Source organism: Crotalus tigris, unplaced genomic scaffold, assembly GCF_016545835.1.
Source record: "Crotalus tigris isolate CLP2741 ecotype Arizona unplaced genomic scaffold, ASM1654583v1 scf7180000019068.10715455, whole genome shotgun sequence".
NCBI classification, from domain to species: domain Eukaryota; kingdom Metazoa; phylum Chordata; class Lepidosauria; order Squamata; family Viperidae; genus Crotalus; species Crotalus tigris.
In genome coordinates this window covers 5,600,193-5,621,448 of record NW_024097358.1, presented here as the reverse complement: position 1 = coordinate 5,621,448, position 21,256 = coordinate 5,600,193, and the positions used below count along the sequence as shown (strand labels likewise).

General features: G+C 40.4%; 1 protein-coding gene across 3 annotated transcripts in view; it reads right to left on the bottom strand.

The window, feature by feature from the left end:
- The window catches only part of FBN1 (fibrillin 1), a 162,089-nt gene that overhangs the window by 2,304 nt on the left and 138,529 nt on the right, over positions 1-21,256 (bottom strand). The window contains exons 51-65 of one of the 3 annotated variants that reach the window (XM_039359016.1): positions 17,734-17,883; positions 17,387-17,452; positions 16,734-16,850; positions 16,455-16,574; positions 15,341-15,463; positions 13,829-13,960; positions 13,192-13,317; positions 11,588-11,794; positions 10,898-11,023; positions 10,026-10,148; positions 8,400-8,516; positions 7,722-7,850; positions 7,417-7,536; positions 2,988-3,219; positions 1,209-1,386 (exon numbers count right to left, since the gene is read on the bottom strand). In XM_039359016.1, coding sequence (XP_039214950.1) covers positions 1,209-1,386; positions 2,988-3,219; positions 7,417-7,536; positions 7,722-7,850; positions 8,400-8,516; positions 10,026-10,148; positions 10,898-11,023; positions 11,588-11,794; positions 13,192-13,317; positions 13,829-13,960; positions 15,341-15,463; positions 16,455-16,574; positions 16,734-16,850; positions 17,387-17,452; positions 17,734-17,883 — 2,066 coding nt within the window. The other 2 variants (XM_039359017.1, XM_039359018.1) reach the window with 2 other exon arrangements.

The window sequence follows — 21,256 nt, the reverse complement described above, 5'->3', positions numbered from 1 at the left end:
GGCAATGACAATAATTTAAGTTGCAGTGTTTGTAAAAAGTTGGTCATCATGCGATCAATCTGATTTTGCAACCTTTTGTGGCAGCCATTAAGCAAATGCTGCACTGATTATGCAAACACTGTGCTATTTTGGTGAACCCATTGTTCACTATGAGCAGTTTTGGTTTGAAAATAAATTCTGGTTTTCAGCAAAAGTATCAGCTTTCTTTCTTTCTTTCTTTCTTTCTTTCTTTCTTTCTTTCTTTCTTTCCTTCCTTCCTTCCTTCTTTCTTTTCCTTCCTTCCTTCCTTCCTTCCTTCCTTCCTTCCTTCCTTCCTTCCTTCCTTCCTTTCTGTATACAGCTGGATTCTTAGACTCTGTAGAAACTGATTTGTATTATTATTTTCTTTATCTGCTATGCAAGTTTTTTTTTAAAATCTAAAAGCCAAGTTCTTTACTTTCCTGTGAGAATTCTCATGTGCAATTTCAATTACCAAAGAGAGAGATTTATTGCAGTGTTACTTCTGATTTTTCTCTTACCCAGAACGGATCAGACCTCCTATGGTGAATTCACATGTGAAATAAATATTAGCATTTTCATGCTGGTCTATGACCCCAATGAAGTCTCTCTCTCTGTGTGTATGTGTTTCTGTGTGTAATTTTTATATTCAGATTTGAGTAATGCACAATATAAATGAAAATAAAGATAACAGGGAAATGGGAAGGAGAAAGAAAGGGGGAGGAGAGATGTAGAACAAAGGGAAAAAGAAATAAAAAGCATTGACTTTCAACTTTTTTCAGCATAGCAAAAAAGATAGCCTCATCTTTTTACTGTTACATACTTAGTCATTCCTAGCCATTTCTATAGCAACAAACTTAATCCAATCAGCAAAAACCTCAATTCAAAGTTCCATCCTTTTCTCAAGCACAAAATCTAGAAGCGATTTGCAAGTAGAAAGAAAAATCAGATATAGTCTTTTCTTGACTGCATTAAAGTTTTGATTCGGTACGATGAGCATCGTGAATTTAAAACATTAAAGGCAGCTTATAGTGACTTTACTATATTTATTTATTTATTAAAATTTATAGATCGCCCCACTCCCGCAGGACTGTACTATAGTTTAAAAAAAACTATAGTTTGTTTTGTTTTTTTTAAGTGAAGGAAACCTTGCTCAAAATGGAAACTAGGCAAATGTTACATCGGGTGAGAAGGATAAAAGTGCAACTTACCTCTGTATCAAGGACATTGGTTTCATTTAGGCCTCGCCGTTTCCTTCCCCTTTTCGGATAGCCGTTGATTTTACAGTCATAGCAGGCTTCCGGAGAAAGAGAGCTATCGTCTAATTCACCACTGACCGGTACTTCATGATTCTGACCTTTCCCCAGCCCCATTCCAGCCACGCAGTGTCTACAGAATTTAAAAGAAAGAAAGAAAGAAAGAAAGAAAGAAAGAAAGAAAGAAAGAAAGAAAGAAAGAAAGAAAGAAAGAAAGAAAGAACAGGCATCAGACAGGCATTAAAGGAGAATATTTGTAGCTCAGAGTTGACATGAAGGATCCTTGGTGCTCTCTGAGCTTGGTAGTTTTCTTGCAGATGTTTTATTACCAAACTAGGTAACATCATCAGTGCTAGAAGGGAAAGAGGTTGCAGGAGGAGGAGGAGGAGGAGGAGAGGTGTGGGGTCCCTGGTGCTCTCTGAGCTTGGTTGTTTTCCTTGCAGACATTTTATTACCCAACTAGGTAACATCATCAGTGCTACATGATCAGATGATGTTACCTAATTTGGGTAATGAACTGATATTCATGAGCTCTTTTTGATTTCACAGAAGGTGCGTCAATTTATTCTGAGCAATGATTTGAAGGGCAATTATTTTTCTATTAACCGTTTTGAAGTTACAACATTCGATGTTAAGGTTTTATCAGGGAATCTCTGATAATAATAATTATTTTTCTTTATTTATACATGTTTATACCGGCCCATAATTGGACCTTATTGTTATAAATTCCCTTGGACATGAAAGAAAATTGAAAAACAAAATAATATCCACTGGAAAAAAATTAAACCAAGCAAGTAATAAATGTAATTTTTTTTACATTTTGGTCAAATTACATATTTGAAGAAAACGAATAGGTTTTTTTTTTCCTAGCAATTGCTTATCACACATTGCATAGCTTCTGAAACTGCAGCTTAAGAAAAAGGCATTGAGAATGCTTAGGCTCAGACACTGGGGGAATTAACATAATATTTCTATTGTTTAAGCATGAAATATACATGCTTATTGCATGCTATATGCTACACTGAAAAAAGATAGGATGCCTATATATTTTGCACTTGGGCATCTACAACCATTTAATAGAAACCTGGACAATGAGAAAACCACTTTATTTCTGAACTTGAATATTTTTTTTAATTCAGGGGACTGTATAATCAACAGATAGCAGTCTAAGAGTCAAATGCACATGAATGAATGGATCAAACTGCAGTATATCAATTCTTTACATTTTCTATTGTCGATGCAACTTTTGTTCAAAACATGGAGTTTATAGTCGTGCCTTCTCTTTTGGCTTCCATTTCCCTCTACGTAGGTTGGTCTGCATTAATCTAAAGCAGTGGTTCTCAACCTTTTTAATGCCGTGACCCCCAACCGGTCGTAAGTCGAGGACAGCTCAACTGGTGCAGCACCGTTTGCAGACTGGGACTTTTGGCGGGCTCAGCAGGGCAGAGACAGCCTGGACAATTCCTATTGGCTTTTGAAAGCCAATAGAATTAGACTCTATTCAAGAGAGTCTATTCTATTGGCTTTCAAAAGCCAATAGAATAAAAAGGGAGTAGCACAGCTAAGGAAAAGGGGGGGGGGGGAAATGGCGGACTGCGTTGTTTGGCGACCCCCGTGAAATGGTCGTTCGACCCCAAATGGGGTCCCGACCCACAGATTGAGAACCGCTGTGTTAAAGAAACTAGGTTATTTTTTTACTGCACACCCAAAAGTAAGATTTAGTAAGATTCTCACCCTTGCCCTATTCGGAAGTACCCTGGTGGGCATCCGCAGACATAACCACCCTCTGTATTGGAGCAACCGTAGCTGCAGGGAGCTTGAGCAGACCCACACTCGTTCACATCTTGGCACTGCCCGCTGAAGTGTTCAAATTGATATCCAGTGGGGCACATGCATTTGTAACTTCCCAAGGTGTTGTGGCAAGATGCTCCACCACAGATATGAGAACTGAGGCATTCGTTTTCATCTGGAAGACAAGCGAAGCAGGTTTGATCATCATTCTAATAATTCTTGAGAAACTTAATCATAACTATCTCATTTATCTAAAAAATATCCTGCCCACAAGTAGATTCAGGGGCATCCTTGTCTATTTAAATCTCCATGACCTAGATGGGATTCCTCTCCTCTCTCCTCTCTCCTCTCCTCTCCTCTCCTTTCTTACCTATCCTCTTTTTTCTTTCCTTTCTTTTCCTTCCTCTCCTCCTTCCTCTCCTCTCCTCTCCTTTCTTACCTATCCTCTTTTTCTTTTCCTTTTTTCCCTCTCCTTTCCCCTCCTCTCCTCCTTCTTCTCCTCTCCTCCTTCCTCTCCTTCCTTTCTTACTATCCTCTTTTTTCTTTCCTTTCCTTTCCTTCCTTTCCTCCTTCCTCTCCTCTCCTCTCCTTTCTTACCTATCTTCCTTTTCCTTTCCTTTTTCCCCTCTCCTTTCCCCTCCTCTCCTCCTCCTTCTCCTCTCCTCTCCTCCTTCCTCTCCTTCCTTTCTTACTATCTTTCTTTCCTTTCCTTTCCTTCCTCTCCTCCTTCCTCTCCTCTCCTCTCCTTTCTTACCTATCCTCTTTTTCCTTTCCTTTTTCCCCCTCTCCTTTTCCCTCCTCTCCTCCTTCTTCTCCTCTCCTCTCCTCCTCCTCTCCTTTCTTACCTATCCTTTTTCCTTTCCTTTCTTTCCTCTCCTTTCCCCTCCTCTCCTCCTTCAACCTCTCCTCTCCTCCTTCCTCTCCTCTCCTTTCTTTTTTTCCTCTCCTTTCCTTCTTCTCCTTTCCCCTCCTCTCCTCCTCCTTCTCCTCTCCTCTCCTCTCCTGTCTTCAAATCACTGGTGACTGCTGGTGACTGCCTGAACAAGTTCGTGCAATTTTCTTGGCAAGATTTCAAAAGTGATTTGTCATTGCTTCCTTCCTAGGGCTGAGAGCCAGTGACTGGCCCAAGGTCACTCAGTTTACTTTGTGCCTAAGGCAGGACTAGAACTCACAGTCTCCATTTCTAGCCTGGTGCCTTATCCACTATATTAAGCTGGCTCTGTAACTAAATGATTATTCCTTATGCCTGGGTTATGATTTGTCATGTACTTCTCATCCAATTCATGGGGTGCGCAAAATATTTGCGCTCATGCCAAAACTGTTGAATGCCTTTCGTTTTCAGCACCTAGTTAAACAGTCATATGTAGTTAAATGAAGATAAACGAACAGCTAATTTTTACAACAATTTGTAAAAATTATATTCATTGTTTATCTAATAAGGCTAATTAAAAACTTGTCTGAAATGAATGCAGCCAATAATTTACAGAACGATGCATATAACACTGGATTCAATCTTAGTCATATATCTTCCAGATGTGTTGACTTCAGCTCTGAAAATTCTCATAAATGGTATTATTGCCTGGAGAATTCGTCAACTTTAAGTCACATAACTGGGTGGTGCTGAGTTTGAGGAAACTTGGTGAAACAATATTAAATGATTTATTTCAGAAATTCTCATAGGTTGAAGCATTTGCAAGTTCTCCCTTTGAACGAAGCAAGATTTATACTTTAAAACATTTAAGGGAAATATAATTCAGTGGGCCTAGTATTTTGCACATGAAGCAATTTCTACTGGACTGTGAAATAAAATAGCCCACTAGAATTATTTAATAAACTGATTTATTATGAGACATAAACTTTTTTTTTTCCAATTGTTACAGTACCCAAGGTAGTTTACCACTTTCAAAGGGAACAATGAAAAAGAAGTGACATTAGGTTGCTTATCAATTTGATTCATACACTTTTATGTTATTTGCTTACTTGTCTTTAAGAATTGTGTGTGTTACATCTATATTGTTACTTTACCATTTTGTTACCTGCTGTTAAAACTCTCCTTACTTTACCTGTTTATGAGGTCTGGCAAATGGATAAAGATAACAACTCAGTAAAAAGGGTTTTAAAATAGGAATCAGAGGGAGAGAGATGATTATCCTGCCTGGGGCTAATTAATGGACTTGTGACTGAACGGAAATTTGATCTGGGAATTGATTAGCTCATTTATGGCTCTGAAACAAAACTAATTCTAGGTCAGACTTGAAGCAGTAAGAAGAACAGCTGGAGATTCATTTTTCTTTCCTCTATATTTAATGCAATTTGAATGTGAATTTAGCCCATGAAACGTGTGGAGAGGGGACGAAATTGTGTGTCAAGGCACAAATGAGAAAATACTGGGGGGGGGGGAGGGAGAGTTTTTAAAAAGTATATAAAATGGCGTGGAAGAAAAAGTTCAGTTTTACACACACACACACACACACACACACACCACTGCCTTCTTCCAAAAAGCTTTTTCAGCTTCATAGTTTAGTCTACAGTTCTGGGATTTCCTGATATTGTAGTTTTCCTAACAGCCCTGTTTAATTCTTTGAGCCCTGCCAATGTCAACCAGACTGCACACGATTCAGTGCAGAGACAGCACCACCAGGTTTGATTCGCAAAACCAGAACAATTACGGTGTTCTGGCACAGGTAAGTCCTCGACTTACAACAGTTCATTTAGTGACTGTTCAAAGTTGCAACGGCATTGAAAAAAGGGGACTTAATGACCATTTTTCACACTTATGAACAATGCAGCCTCCTCCCCAGGGTCACGTGATCAAAATTCAGGCACTTGGCAAGGGACTCCTATTTACGACGGTTGCAGTGAGTGTCCCGGGGTCATGGGATCCCCTTTTGTGACCTGATGACCGGCAAAGTCAATGGGGAAGCCGGATTCACTTAACAACCGTGTTAGTCACTTAACAGGTGCAGCGATTCACTTTACAGCTGTGGCGCAAAAATGGGGGCAAAATTCACTTAACAAATGTTTCACTTGGCAAGAACAATTTTGGGCTCAATTATTGTCGTTGAGGATTACCTGTAATAATGAAACTCAGCAAAACCTGAAAAGGGCCAATTAAACACTTAACGTAAGCTGTACGTGTCTTTCTTTCTAAGCCAATCTTTCAGAAAAGAAAAGCAGGCTGGAATCACTTTCCAATTCCTTTTTTGTACTGAAAAGTCCATGTTCCCAACAGGCAACTGTGTATTAAGTGTCAGCCAGTTTTCTTAACCCTAACTAAAACCAGAAACCTCCCTTAGAGCTGGGCCACAATAAAAAGAAAATGACAGATATATATATCTCCATATATCCATATCTATATATCTATATCTATATATTTATATCTATCTATCATCTGCCTATTCTGTCTGTCTGTCTGTCTGTCTATCTATCTGCTGGACTATAATAAAAAAGACAGGTTTTTTATACACACAAACACACACACACACACACACACACACACATATCATCTATCTATCTATCTATCTATCTATCTATCTATCTATCTATCTATCTATCTATCTATCTGCTGGGCCGTAATAAAAAGAAAAAGACAGGTTTTTTTATATATATACATATATATATCTCTATATCTCTGTCTATCTGTCTATCTGTCTATCTATCTATCTATCTATCTATCTATCTTTCTATCTATCTATCTATCTATCTATCTGCTGGGCCACAATAAAAAGAAAAAGACAGTTTTTTAATATATATTTATATATATAAAGTAAACCAGGCCAAACAATGGTCAATTGTCACATTTTGAGTATGTACCTCCAGGAAAAAAAAATTGCTGTTAGAATTAACCAATTAAATTAGGTGCAGTACTGGAAATAAACCCCTAAAATGAGTTTCCTAATTAAAATTGGTTTTAGAATATTCAGGCTGCATCGCAGGAATAAGATTCAAGTTTCATTTTGCATGCCTCGGAAAACAGCTCAGGAAAATTTCTTTCGGTTCTATTTGTGAATTAAGGAAAGCAATTTCCTCTAATTAGCAGTCTTATTAGCTAATGGCAGAAATGCTGATCAGCCTTAGATTCAGAACAAGAAACAGAATGTGCCATTCAAGGTGCTGACTGGCACCTCTAAAGTCCTACATGTCATTATTACCGGGGACCGATGCTTTTCTGAGTTTTCCCTAACGACCTTGCCCGTTACAGTTCTAGCTAGGCAACGGGGTTTCCTTGACAATCACACATGTTTTCCAAAACTGTACAGGAAATTACTCTGAATCAACTAAACTGGGCCTCCAACCACAATCATCCAAGCCAACATCTAACTGCTAACTCAATAATGGACTTGCGTGCTCAGACATTAAAAATGAGACTTGCCAACACATTGGTTCCACTGATAATGTTGGAGATACCCTTGTGGGCAGCTACACCTGTATCCTCCAATGATATTCTGGCAGCCATGCTGGCATCGGTGATTTCCGTCACACTCATCAACGTCTGTAACAAAAAAAGCATCGATGGGAATAGTTTGGTTTATTTTGCTGGAAAAAAACGGTGCCATCCTCCAAGATTCTCATGCAACGCCCACAGGGACAGAACTAGTGGTTTACTTTAAATGCATTCGTTAACATGCAGGAAAAGGTAAAAGAGCAAAAACTCATATAAGTTCTCAGGAGATGTACCTTCGCAGGCGGCACCAGTTTGGTCCAGTGAAAAGCCCCGCTGACATTCACACGTGAAGCTTCCAGGAGTATTTTGACAAACACCCTTTGATCCACAAAGGTTGATGTCAGTGGCACATTCGTTGTTATCTAAAATGAATACGTATGGATATTAGTTTATTTTGTGTTTATTTTGTGTGTACATTTTGAGGAAGGCTACGGGAGAATTTTTACAAAGAAAGAAAGAGGAGGAGGGACACTTTGGGCTAGTGGCTAAAACACCATGCTAGAAAGATGGGAGTCCATAAGGTCCATAAGCCAGCTGGGGGATTTTGAGCCAATCACCAGGAGATGGTGAATTTTAGTTCCGCCTTAGGAATGAAAGCTACCTGGGGGATTTTGAGCCAATCACCAGGAGATGGTGAGTTCTAGTCCCACCTTAGGCATGATAGCCAGCTGAGGGATTTTGAGTCAATCATCAGGAGACGGTGACTTCTAGTCCCACCTTAGACATGACAGCCAGCTGAAGAATTTTGAGCCAATCACCAGGAGACGGTGAGTTCTAGTTCCCCCCAGGAATGAAAGCCAGCTGGGTGACTTTGGACCAGTCCCTCTCTCTCAGCCAAACTCATTGCATAGGGTGGTTTGTTGTGGAGAAAATAGGAGGATGAAGGTGTGTTGATATTTCTGGCCACTCACCAATACATGCTGAATGATGTTGAGTAAAACCAGGAGGACATTTGCACGTAAAACCTCCAATAGTGTTGACGCAAAGAAACTGGCAGTTGTGTTGCTTGGTTGCACATTCATCAAGATCTGAAAGGAGAGCAAATTCATTTGTTCTGGTCTTGCTCCTCCTCAGGACAACATTATAACTTACTGCAACCATCTGTGCAATTGTAGCACGCATCGTACCAAATAGAATTACAGAATAACGCAGAATACAGAACACTACAGAAGAATTATCACGCCAGCCACGGACAAATCCTGAATAGGATTCACAAGTCGCAGGGCGTCTGCCGGGACTCACTGTATAAATGCAGCATGGTATCCTCCCCTCGGCGTGACTGTGGGGTCCCACGTCAAACTGGTGATCACATTGTGACTGGTTATAAGCTGAGGCCATTTACTGGTCCAGCATATGGTTATTTTTTTATATAAACAATGCTGCACTTTGACGGTTAGATGGCCTAGTCCAGGGGTCTCCAAACTTGGCAATTTTAAGACTTGTGGACTTCAACTCCTAGAATTCTCCCGTGGGCCTAAAATACTATTCTGGACTTTCTTTGAGTTTAATGGGATGGATATGAGGAACGGTTGCTGGAATTGGGTCTGTCTAGTTTAATGAAGAGAAGGACAAGGGGGGACAGGATAGCAGTGTTCCAGTACCTCAGGGGCTGCCCCAAAGAAGAGGGAGTCAAGCTATTCTCCAAAGCACCTGAAGGCAGGACAAGAAGCAACAGATGGAAACTAATCAAAGAGAGAAGCAATCTAGAACTAAGGAGAAACTTCTTGACAGTTAGAACAATTAACCAGTGGAACAACCTGCCTCCAGAAGTGGTGAATGCTCCAACCCTGGAAGTTTTTAAGAAGAGACTGGACAGCCATTTGTCCGAAATGGTGTAGGGTTTCCTGCCTGAGCAGAGGGTTGGACTCAATGACCTCCAAGGTCCCTTCCAACTTTATTATTATTATACCCATGATCACAGAAAGAATAACAGAACAACAGTAATAGAATTGGAAGGGTCCTTGAAGGTCTTCTAGTCCAACCCCCTGTTAAGCAGGAGACCCTATACCAAGGGTAGACAACCTTGGGTCTTTTATGACTCGTGGACTTCAACTCCCAGAATTCCTGAGCCAGCCACGCTGAGGGGAAAGAGAGAGGTTCCCGATGCTCAGGAATTCTGGGAGTTGAAGTCCACGAGTCATGAAGGGGCCAAAGTTTCCCTCATGCTGGCTCAGGAATTCTGGGAGTTGAAGTCCACAAGTCATAAAAGACCCAAGGTTGCCTAGCCCTGCCCTATACCATTTGAGACAAATGGCTGTCCAATATCTTCTTAAAAGGCTCCAGTGTTGAAGCACCCACAATTTCTGAAAGCAAGCCGTTCCACTGCTTAATTGTTCTCGCTGTTGGGAAGTTTCTCCTTAGTTCTAGGTTGCTTCTCTCTTAGATAAGCTTCCCCTATATAATCGTTACTTCCTTTTCTCCATCTTATTTATTTGTTTGTTTTCGCTTCTTATACTACTTGCTTATTTTCCAATCTGGGCCTGAAGCAGAATGGATGGGTGGTTATAAATACAAATCTGAAGATCGGTCATTTTTACCTTTGCAGCTTCTGCCATCTTCCTGCAAGATGTATCCTTTGGGACACGAGCACTGATAGCTCCCCTCCGTATTTTTGCAGATAAAATTGCAAGGCTTTGGAGACAGGTTGCACTCGTTCAGATCTGAAGTCAAAGAAATCAACATTGTTCGCTGAGATGAATGAAAAAAAAAAAAAGAGGAATTGACAATAACGGGTACAGATACGCCTTGACGTACGGCGACAGTTTTCAGACCGGGCTTTCCATTGCTAAGCAAGGTGGTTGGGAAATGAGTTGCCTTCGATTTTACAAACTTTTGTGTGTGTGTGTGTGCGCGCGCGTGCATGCACCAGGATTGTTAAGTGAATCACAGTAGTTGTTCAGTGTAACATGCTGTTGTTAAGTGAATCTGACTTGCACCATTAACCTCACTAGGCAGAAGCTGGCTGGAAAGGTCTCCAATTCAAATGGTCGGTAAGACAAGGTCGTTAAGTTGAGGGCTACCTTTAATTGGCCTTTTTATTTTTATTTTTATTTTTTTAAAAAAGAATCCACTAAGGTTGACAAAACAAAACAGCAAAGCTCTAACAGTGCGATCAATTTATTAAAATAGATGTCTTTCTTTTTTAAAAAAATAAAATAGAGGTTTAAAAATTCCTGGGATGAAGGCTTCAAAATAAACGCCCAGATTGAGATGGGCGCCTCTATTAAATTAATTGATTGATTGATTGATTGATTAATCTGACACCAAGGGCCATTATAGGGAGCTTCCCCAATGGCTGACCATTATAATACCCATGAATAATCCTCTCTAGCTTTGCAAAAAGGGTGCCCAGTGCCTGCATTTTGCAGGAAGGGTTCCGCTGAAACCGAGTTGGAAGCCGACAACGCACCTATACAAAGTGTGCCAGTTATATCGGTGGTATAGCCTTCCTTGCAGGTACAGTGGTACGATCCTCTCTCATTGACACACTCTCCGTTCCGACAAACGTCGTGAATCACCTTGCACTCATCGATATCTGCAATTGAAGAAAAAGAACTATATAAAAAAGCAAAACTGAAGGAGGGGGGAACCAAAACACTGTCTCTGAGATTTGCATTATTCGGATGCTTTCATGGTGTGGAGAGTGGGTGATGGGTGGGGGGGGGGAACACAGCTGACCAATGAAAAGAGATCATCCTCCATTTTGGAATCTTATTCAAAATGTTGAAAAGGCGGTTACAGTTACGAAAAGGGCAGGATTGACCCAACCATCACTATACTGGACTCTGGTTGAGCATCGTTCCTTAAATAGTGTTGGAAGTAAAACTCCTAAGCAGGCACTGAACAGAAGCAGAGAGTTAACCAGCGACAGAAACGATAGTGAGGATCTCAAAGCACCTGTTGACTTTGCAAACCACTTCCCCACCAGATCTCTCAAACTAAAAACACGAGATCTGCTGCGTTGCAATCTGGAATGCAGCCCGCGTGCGTCCCTTGCTAGCTAGGCCAACAGTAAAGGCACTTATTTTATTATTAAAAAGTTTAAATTTCCAAAGAATCCTTGTTCTGGAACCTGCTGGGTTTTTTCCCCCCCTCCTACCTTCTCCGGTAGTGGTCAATCCACGGCCGTACGGACACAGCTTCTTAAAGGCGAGGGTGCCAAGGAACGGGCAAATTTCACACCCGGGTCCCCATCCTCGCCCGCCGTCGCAGCAGCACTCGGATTTGGTCACCGGATTCCTGCTGCTCGAGTCAATCTGACACATGCTATGGAGGATTTCGGTGAAGCAGTAGCCTTCTCTGGTGTCTGCGAAGCAAAAGGACGTTGGTCAGAGAACACGGGAAGGAAAACTGCTAGCCAATGCAGAGCAGGACAGGGAGTTGGAAGCAGGCGTATAAAAGGAAGAGCATACTTAGCCGTAATTAGGAATTGGAGCAGAAGGAATAAGGAAGTCAGGCAGCAGTAAGAAAGAACGCGTGATGTCTGAAGGAAGAAAAGAAAAGAAAGGACACTGAGTGAAGGGGGAAAAAAATAGGGAACTCTGTCCTGGTGATCAAATCTTGAGAAAGAGAAGAGGGAGGTGGCGATCCGAGTTAAGAATATTCCAAAGGATTGTTAACGCAACAGCAGAACAATTCAGAGCTGGTTCATATGTAAAGGGGGGGGGGAAATCAACGTTAACTGGGTAGGTCTGCTTCAAATGAACCATCTTCCTAAATCCAGTTTACAGCTCCATTTCTGCTTATTTATTTCTGAAATGTATTCGTTTATTTATGAAATGTATTTGCCGCCCAGCTCATATTTAATGACTTTGGGTGGCATTTCTAACCAGAGATCTTATGTGTATTGTGTAGGGAGGAAGGTGCTGTGTGTGTGTGTGTGTGTGTGTGTGTGTGTGTGTGTGTGCAGTAGACACGTGTGGGTGAAAAGACCCGGATGACTCCATGAACCACCAGATCTGTAGAGAGGCCTTTTCCACACCGTACCGCACCGACAAATTCGACACCCAAGGCTACCAGTTCGTACAGGTAGTCCTTGACTTAGGACCAGAATGTAGCCCAAAACTGTTGTGTGTTTTGCCCCATTTTGGGACCTTTTTTTCCACGTTTGTTAAGTGAATCACTGCAGTTGTTAAGTTAGTGATACAGTTGTTCAGTGAATCTGGCTTCCACGTTGTCAGGAGGTCGCAAAAAGTGATCACATGACCCTGGGACGTCATAAATACATGCCAGTTGCCAAGCATCTGAATTTTGATCACGTGACCACGGGGATGCTGCGACGGTCTTAAGTGTGAAAAAGAGTCATCAGTCATTCTTTTCAATGCTGTTGGAACTTTGAACGGACACTAAATGAATGCTTGCAACTCAAGAATGACCTATATATTCGGCTGCCATTTTTTAAGTACTGTACTGAATAACAGTGAGTACACTTGTTTCAAGTTGCCCACCGTTAATTTTGTGACGCTACACGTTTCACAGTGCTTCTACCACTGAAAGAGCTCTATTTCGTTGCCCTCCTGTTCTTTCCTTCATCTCCAGTAAAGTTCTGCAGTGATGGAAGACAATGGATTTTAATATAAGTTTCATTTATGTGCTCATTCTTATCAGAGTTTGCAAGCTCAGGGAATATAACAAACAAGGAATTAAGAATATTTATTTCCACCCACCCACCCATCTTCATTTTGTATCATTCTAAATGCTTACCTAGGCATTCATTCTGGGCTTCGTTGACAAGGAAACCATCTTCACATTCACAACGGTAGCTTCCCTGTGTATTTATACACCGTCCGTTTTCACACAACCCAGGTTTTGACTGACACTCATTTTCATCTGTTTTAAAGATATGTCCAAATGCAACATTAGCTTACCGAGTTCAACGTTTAGCCGAAGAAACAAAATACCCCAACCCCATTCATCCCAAAATAATGATACAATTATATCAAATATATATATCAAATATTATATAATTACTTATATCCTTTAAAAAGGCAATAAAAACATGTGATTGCTACAAACGGAAAATAAAGATAACTAAGATCAAACACTATCGTCTTATCTATATGATGGGAGTTTTTAAACTCTTAAATCAGAAAACAAATTCCCCCTGGAAATAAAGAGCCATAGTGGCACAGTGGTTAGAAGGCAGTAGTGCAAGCTAACTCTACCCACAGCCAAGAGTTGGATCCTGACCGGTTCAAGGTCCATCTTTCCGATGTCTATAAAATGAAGACCCAGATTGTTGGGAAAAATATACTGACTTTGTAAACCATTTTAGACCGTGCTGTAAAGCACTATGAAGTGGTATATAAGGCTAATAACAAGTTTTTCAACAGTCACTCACCTATGCAACCTTCACCATCTGGTCTACGCTGGAATCCTGGACCACATATGCACATGTATGTACCTATCAGGTTTTTACACGTCATTTGCTTCGAGTCGCAGTCATGAATTCCTTCTTCACATTCATTCTGATCTGAAAGCATTACAGATATTGGATATTGATGAAAAGAAATGGAAGCTCTCCATATTTTTAGAAGCACAATCCTCAAAATATTGATGTTTTTATATAAAAGCAGGGAGCTTGTTTCTACATTTCTTTGGAAGGAACCGTGTTAAAATGATTTTCCGTCACCAAAATTAAGGAGAGGAATGCAAATGAAATTCAGAAAGTCCCGCTGAGGTTTTTAATCCCTGAAATTCAATATCCTGTGATATACAATGAATGAAAACTATTTTTAAAAAGTTAGGGAAGGGAAGGGTAAGCTAGATTGCCTTCTTTTTATTTGCAGGTGTTCCTCATCACAACATGCACGTCATGATTAATGAGGTAGCTTTTGCATTCATTTTCTCTTCCTCTGTTAAGTAAGAAGCAGCTTTTTATGATTCCATAAAATTGGAGCCATTAGTCTCTTAAGAGTATTTTTTCAGTTTCACAAGAAAAGACCCAGCTTCGTTAAAGATGAGACTTTAATTGATACTGTTCTAATCCACTTAGTCTTAGTTTTACACAGGGCTTTTTTTCTCATAGAATACCCAGAACGGAGTTCCGGCACCTTTTTTTGGATGGAAGCTTGTAGGGTAGGCAAGGCAGGTTGTATGACATGTGTGAGATCCGGCACTTTTTTTTTTTTTTTTTAAGAAAAAAAGCACTGGTTTTACAACTGAGATCTAATTTGGTTTAGTGGTTAAGGCATTAGACTAGAAACTGGGAGACCAGGAGTTCTAGCGCTGTCTTGGCAAGAAAGCCAGCTGGGTGACTAGAAGGGACCCTGGAGGTCTTCTAGTCCAACCCTTTGCTCAGGCAGTAAACCCTATACCATTTCAGACAAATGGTTGTCCAATCAGTTCTTAAAAACTTAACTTCTGGAGCTAAGTTGTTCCACTGGTTAATTGTTCTAACTGTCAGGAAGTTTCTCCTTAGTTCTAGCTTGCTTCTCTCTTTGGTTAGTTTCCACCCATTGCTTCTTGTCCTGCCTTCAGGCGCTTTGGAGAACAGGTTGACTCCCTCTTCTTTGTGGCAGCCCCTGAGATATTGGAATACTGCTATCATGTCCCCCCTTGTCCTTCTCTTCATTAAATTAGACATACCCAATTCCAATACCGAACATTAATTAAGACCCCATAATGTAATTATTATTTGTCTAGATTGGCTTGGCTTGGCTTTTCATTTAGATCTTATAGAATGTTGTTGTATTGCGTTTAAATGTTGTCAGCCTGCCCTACCACTCCTGAAAAACCTTGCCAAGAAAACTGTAGGGATGTATCCAAACAGTCTCCAAGAATCAGACATGATTGGCCGGAAGGGGAAAAAAAGTCTACAATCGGCTAAATTTTTATACAGTCAGGATTTTACCTTTGCACATGCGCTTGTCTTCTCTGAGTACATAACCAGCAGGACATTTGCACTCATAGGAGCCATAGGTGTTCACACATCGGAAGGCGCAGAGGAGAGGATTCAGAGCGCATTCATTCACATCTGTATAAATAAGCACAACAGTCATTTGAGGAACAAATGAATCCCATTGGGAAAACAATAGGTGTGCCAAGAAACAAACGTACAGAATATAGAAATGGGTTCTTTTCTAGAAGAAGCCATTTTTTCTCTGTGCTGCAAGTCTAGAATATAAATAGTAGACTTGAGCATCAAATATGAATTGTTTTATTTAACCTTTGCCAGTGTTTGGAGGAAAAGCAGAGACATCACCCTGCCAACAAAAGTGCGTATAGTCCAGGCCATGGTTTTCCCAGTTGCAATGTATGGCTGTGAAAGTTGGACCATAAGAAAGGCTGAGCGCCAAAGAATTGACGCCTTTGAACTATGGTTCTGAAGAAGACTCCTGCGAGTCCCCTGGACTGCAAGGCGATCAAACCGGTCAGTCCTAGAGGAGATCAACCCTGACTGCTCTTCAGAAGGCCAGATCCTGAAGTTGAAACTCAAGGACTTTGGCCACCTAATGAGAAGGAAGGACTCACTGGAGAAGAGTCTGATGCTGGGAAAGATGGAGGGCAATAGAAGAACGGGACGACAGAGAATGAGGTGGCTGGATGGTGTCACTGAAGCAGTAGGTGAGAACTTAAATGGACTCCAGAAGGTGGTAGAGGACAGGAAGATCTGGAGGAACGTTGTCCATCTGGTCGCGATGGGTCGGACACGACTTCGCAATTAACAACAACAACAACAACTGTTTGGAGGAGATATATGAGGTCTGGAGTAAAATACGATTTGCCTCTAATGCAGAGATTGGATTAAAAAACCTATAGGCTCCTATCAGGAAGACAACTGGACTATTGAAAAGCATAAAACAGAACAGGGTTTCCTCAATCTTGGCAACTTGAAGATGTGCGGACTTCAGCTCCCAGGATCCTTGGAGTTGAAGTCCACACCTCTTCAAGCCGCCATGGTTGAGAAACACTGAAATAGAAAATTGAAGTGATGTGTGCCTAATTTCCTAAAAATTCGCATTTACCTTCACATGTCACCATGGGTCCTGGCTCAAAACCTTCTTCACACGTGCATTCAAAACTTCCAATGATGTTCTTGCACGTTCCATTTCCACATGGAGCCCCAACTGCACATTCATCAATATCTACAATCAATAAAAGCAATTGAAAACACAACTGGCGTTAACTTCAGAAAATGACAGTATTGGGAAAAAAAAAAAAAAAACCAAGGAAACAGTAGAGAGACAGGATTGACTTAGCCCTAGAAAGCTTAGGATTTCTAATGATGGGGTATCTCTGCTCACCGATACATTCAGACCCTTGAAGCAGATAGCCAAACGGACATTCACAACGGAAGGAACCATCGGTGTTGATGCATTGTCCATTCTTACAGTTGTCGGGATCTTGACACTCATCCGCATCTTAGTCCCCATATTAAGCAGGCAGGAAAACAAAGGGGAAAAAAAAAGAAACGAACAATCTTGTTTCAAACAGTCCCAATAAAGTTACTAAATACAAGATGAGCAGTAGTAAAATACCAGCCTAACATATTTTGTGCCAATCTGTTGTCCCCGGAGAAATGTTTATAGTGTTTTATGCAGGGTCCCTCTTAGAGTTTCTGCTATAATAGAAAATAAGCAGAATATAACAGAATAGAGCAGAAATAGCAGAAGTCCTCTCAATATAATACGTATTGAGACATATTGAGACGAACATCCAAACATCTCCCCTTTGAAGAGAATGGGTAGGAACTAGATCTAAAAACCTCATGGTTTTCCAACACTGACCGTTTATTTGTTTCAAAAGCAAGGGACGTGCTCTCATTAATAAACAAGAAAGGCATGAAAATCACTAAGAACATCAGAATGATTTTTAGATGTGATAAAAAGGGTATCTTAAAAAAATTAATGTGGAGGAACGTCAAAGTACAATAATATCGCAAGCTAAGTTGACTTACCAATGGGCTCACCGGCTGGGCCAACCAAAACGCCAACTCCGAACGGACAAATCTGCTTATAAGCTTCTGTAAATCAAATACAAATATGAAATGTAGAAAACCCAACCACATTCTTTGTTTCAGAAAGTACATGCAAATCAGACTCCAGTTTGTTTTTTTTAATATTCTTGGCAATTGCCACAGGACCTCTCCTGCCTACTGCACCATTTAGAAATACAAATACCCATTTTATCAGTCTGAAGAAAAGTCAGGCTGTACAAGCTTGGTCTTTCTCAGAAAATAATTCATCTCTCCTTTCACTTAATATCATGCACTGCAGTAAACCGTACAAGAGGTCTTATATATACCATGTGCTTCCTCTGGACAAAGTTCACAGGGATCGCCCCATCCTTGTCCTTGCATGTTGCAACAGCATTCTTGCTTAGAGTGATTTCGGGATTTGGGAACCGAACATTTTCCTTCTTCAAATTTAGTGAAGCAGTAGCTCACCCTCAGATCTAAATAATTTAAGAACACGACATCCGTTAAGACTTTGATTAAAAAGAGATTTTCACTGAAAGCACGAAGAATGTCTTACCAATTACAATGCTAGCTTGGTACTCAACTGCTTTGAAACTCGTCAAATTTGATACTCAACGTATTTTGATATGAAAATTTTGTCCCGGTATTCATTGTTTGTTTGGTACTCAATGCATAAGCTAGAACTTGTTAGTGTCTACATTATTCCTTGTGGGGGGGAAATTGTTTGGTACTCATTATTTTGGTACTCATTGCACCTCATGGAACCAATTAACTATGAGTACCGAGGTACTCCTGTACTGATGGGTAAAATACACTGTACTGAAGTTCTCCATACATGGAAGGACCTTTTCTCTGGGTGTGTTTTGGAAGTGACCACTCTGCTGAGCCCTGAAAGTTATTTTGTGAATGGACCGATTCCATTCATAGCATCTTGAATATCTATAACACCATCCTTATATCCCAAAAAGGCATATACTATGCTCTTACAACCATTACTGAGAATGTCTACGTTCATTCCAATCATATGTTGCTTATATTGATTTATTATCAGTTAAATAATAATTAGTTATATGATGATCAGTTGCTGCTGACTGCACTAAGTAGTTATTGAAATGTATTTATTAAATTTCTATGCCTCCCATCTCCCTACAAGGAGGCAGTTTATGTAGCTACTTTGATACATATGAAGCATATCATTGCTAAAATTGTGAAGGAAATATTGAATGATGGACAAGCGACATTTTCCTTTACCATCTCTTCTCTTACAGTTATTTCAAAATGAATGGAACTATTGGTCCCACTTATCTTGAAATAATAAAGATACACATAGTTCCATTCATATTTATATCCTAGTATTACTTCTGAAAGTTGAAGGGGAAAACAGAAGCTTTCTTATTGTGAATTTCTGGCCTTCAGAATCTCATGGAAAGCTTTTTTTTTTTTTTTAGAGCGCAGAGATTCTCAATTCTATTCTTAAATTTAAAACTGCAACTAAAGAGTGTACTGCTTTCTATTAATCATCAGCCCAAGACCAGATCTTAGTAAAGGATGGAATTAACCTCAGGATTTCTTATCTACCACATTTAAGTGTACATTTCCGATGAACTCCAAAGAATAAGCACCTATCTGCATTTTCAATAAATGCCCTCATTTAGACTCTGGGGAGAGATAATTCAATTTAATAGTCATAAAATATTTGCCTAGCTATTCTGGTTTTAATAAATGAATCGACTATATTATTCTGTTTAATTGTTGCATTCCAATGCTATAACCACTAATCCCCAACAGCTGGAACAGCACGTAGTTTCCAATTAAATTCTAGTTCCAATTTTGCTATAGTTAACATGCTTGATAGAAGCTTCCAAGCTTAAGTTCTCACTTATTATTTTACACAACTTATAGATCATCAGTTTCCTGATGGCCTATAATTTCAGGGTTGTTTTTTTTTCCTCTAACCCCCACCCACCCCGCCCCTTAAAAAATTCCTGGACAACTACAATAACTGAGAATTGGCTTTGAAGAACCTGAGAGAAGACAGTCTTTTGTATTCTTTCAGATTTCCAATGTGTCATTAATGATGGTTGATGTCATCCTCTTGAGGCAGGTCAGATCAAGATAAAGGCCCATCAGAGACTCCAAGAATGCTCTTTATTTATTAAGGGCGAATAACTGAACCTTGAAAGTCTGTCCAAGTTTCTCTCTGTCCCATCTTACCCTAAACAAAATCAAAGGCAAGGATATTCTCACTCTTCCTTCTCTACGCCACTGTGTAATTTTGATCTTCACGTCATCCCTTCACAGCTTGCACATTCTTTCCCCAAAGCCAACTCTACATTCCTTCATTTATTTATTTATTTGACCTAGACTTTGGGTGGATCACAGTATAAGACATTTTATGACCATGAAGCACATTGAGGGTATGAACATGGCCCAGTTATTGGGCAAGAACGATACAAGTCGGAAAGCCAGTTCTGAAGCAGCTTCAGTGTTGTGGCAGAAATGGATAATTTTTTTGAATCTGAGGGGAAATTTGGGGGAATTTGCCTCCTTGCGAATATAGTAGTCCTTGACTTATGACCACAGTGAGCCCCGAATTCTGTTGCTAAGCAAAACAGTGGCTAAGCATGTTTTGCCTCATTTTACAACCTTTCTTGCCACAGTTGTTAATCTCTGCAGTTAGTAACAAGGTTGTTAAGTGTTGTGATTCCATGCCAGCCTGTGATCCCGGTAGTTGAGTCTGGGGAATCGGAGGAGGAGGAGAAGGGGCCTGGAGAGCCAAGAGAGTCAGAGGGAGGCTCTGATGAGCTGCAGGACTTACAAACTAATGAAGAGGCTGGTCCTTCCACTCGTGATCAAGCTGAGAGCCAGCTGTGCTGGGAAGCTGAGTCGGACTCGGAGGAAGCACAGCTGGAAGACCTCAGAGACGCTCATAAATGTAGGCAAGTCACACGAGTAGGACAGAGGGAGGCAATGGGGTAACTCCAGGGAAGGAGGAGAAAGCAATGAGAAGCCACGCCTTGGGGGCTGCATAACAAAAAGGGAATGTGTGGGCTGGAGGCAACCGTTTGCAAAGAACTTCAGAGTCAAGAGATCATGGTCTGTTTATGTTGCTTGTGAGTTCTATCCTGTTTGACTCATGCTCTGTTTTGCTTTTGGACAAAGTCTCCATTGGAAAAGTGTTTTGTTGCTTTTGTTTTTCTGGGACAACTATCAGGTCTCTAACTCAAACAAAAAGGTTTTATTTTCCAGTCTACTGTTAAAAGAGGGGTTGTCTTTGTGAAGTAACAAGGACATACGTAGGCTGGGACAGAACATTAAGTGAATCTGACTTCCCCATTGACTTTGCTTGTCAGAAAGTCATAAAAGGGGATCACATGACCCTGGGACACTGCAGTTGTCATATATACTGGCCAACTGCCAACTATCCAAATTTTGATCCCGTGACCATAGGGATGCTACAATATAGGATCATGTGAAAAATGGTCATAAGTCACCTTTTTCCCCCAGAGCTGTTGTAACTTCAAACAGTCATTGAACAAATGGCTGTAAGGACTACCTATAATTACACATTAATTAACAGGAAGCAAATATGACCACTTAAAGAAAAGAAGAAAGGGAAAAAATATGAGCTGAAATACAAAAGAAACTAAGTTTAATTATTTTCTCTTTGCTAATAAACAAGACCAAGACTTGCCCTATACTAGCTGACTTATAATTGTGGACAAGTAACTGCTTCTGATTGCTCTGTTTTTAAACAGGTGACGGACTTTTCAACTTTAAATTATCAAAAGGATTCAAGACATCCCTCTTACAGAAGCACGAGATTTGTTCACTGAACTTGTAAGATCC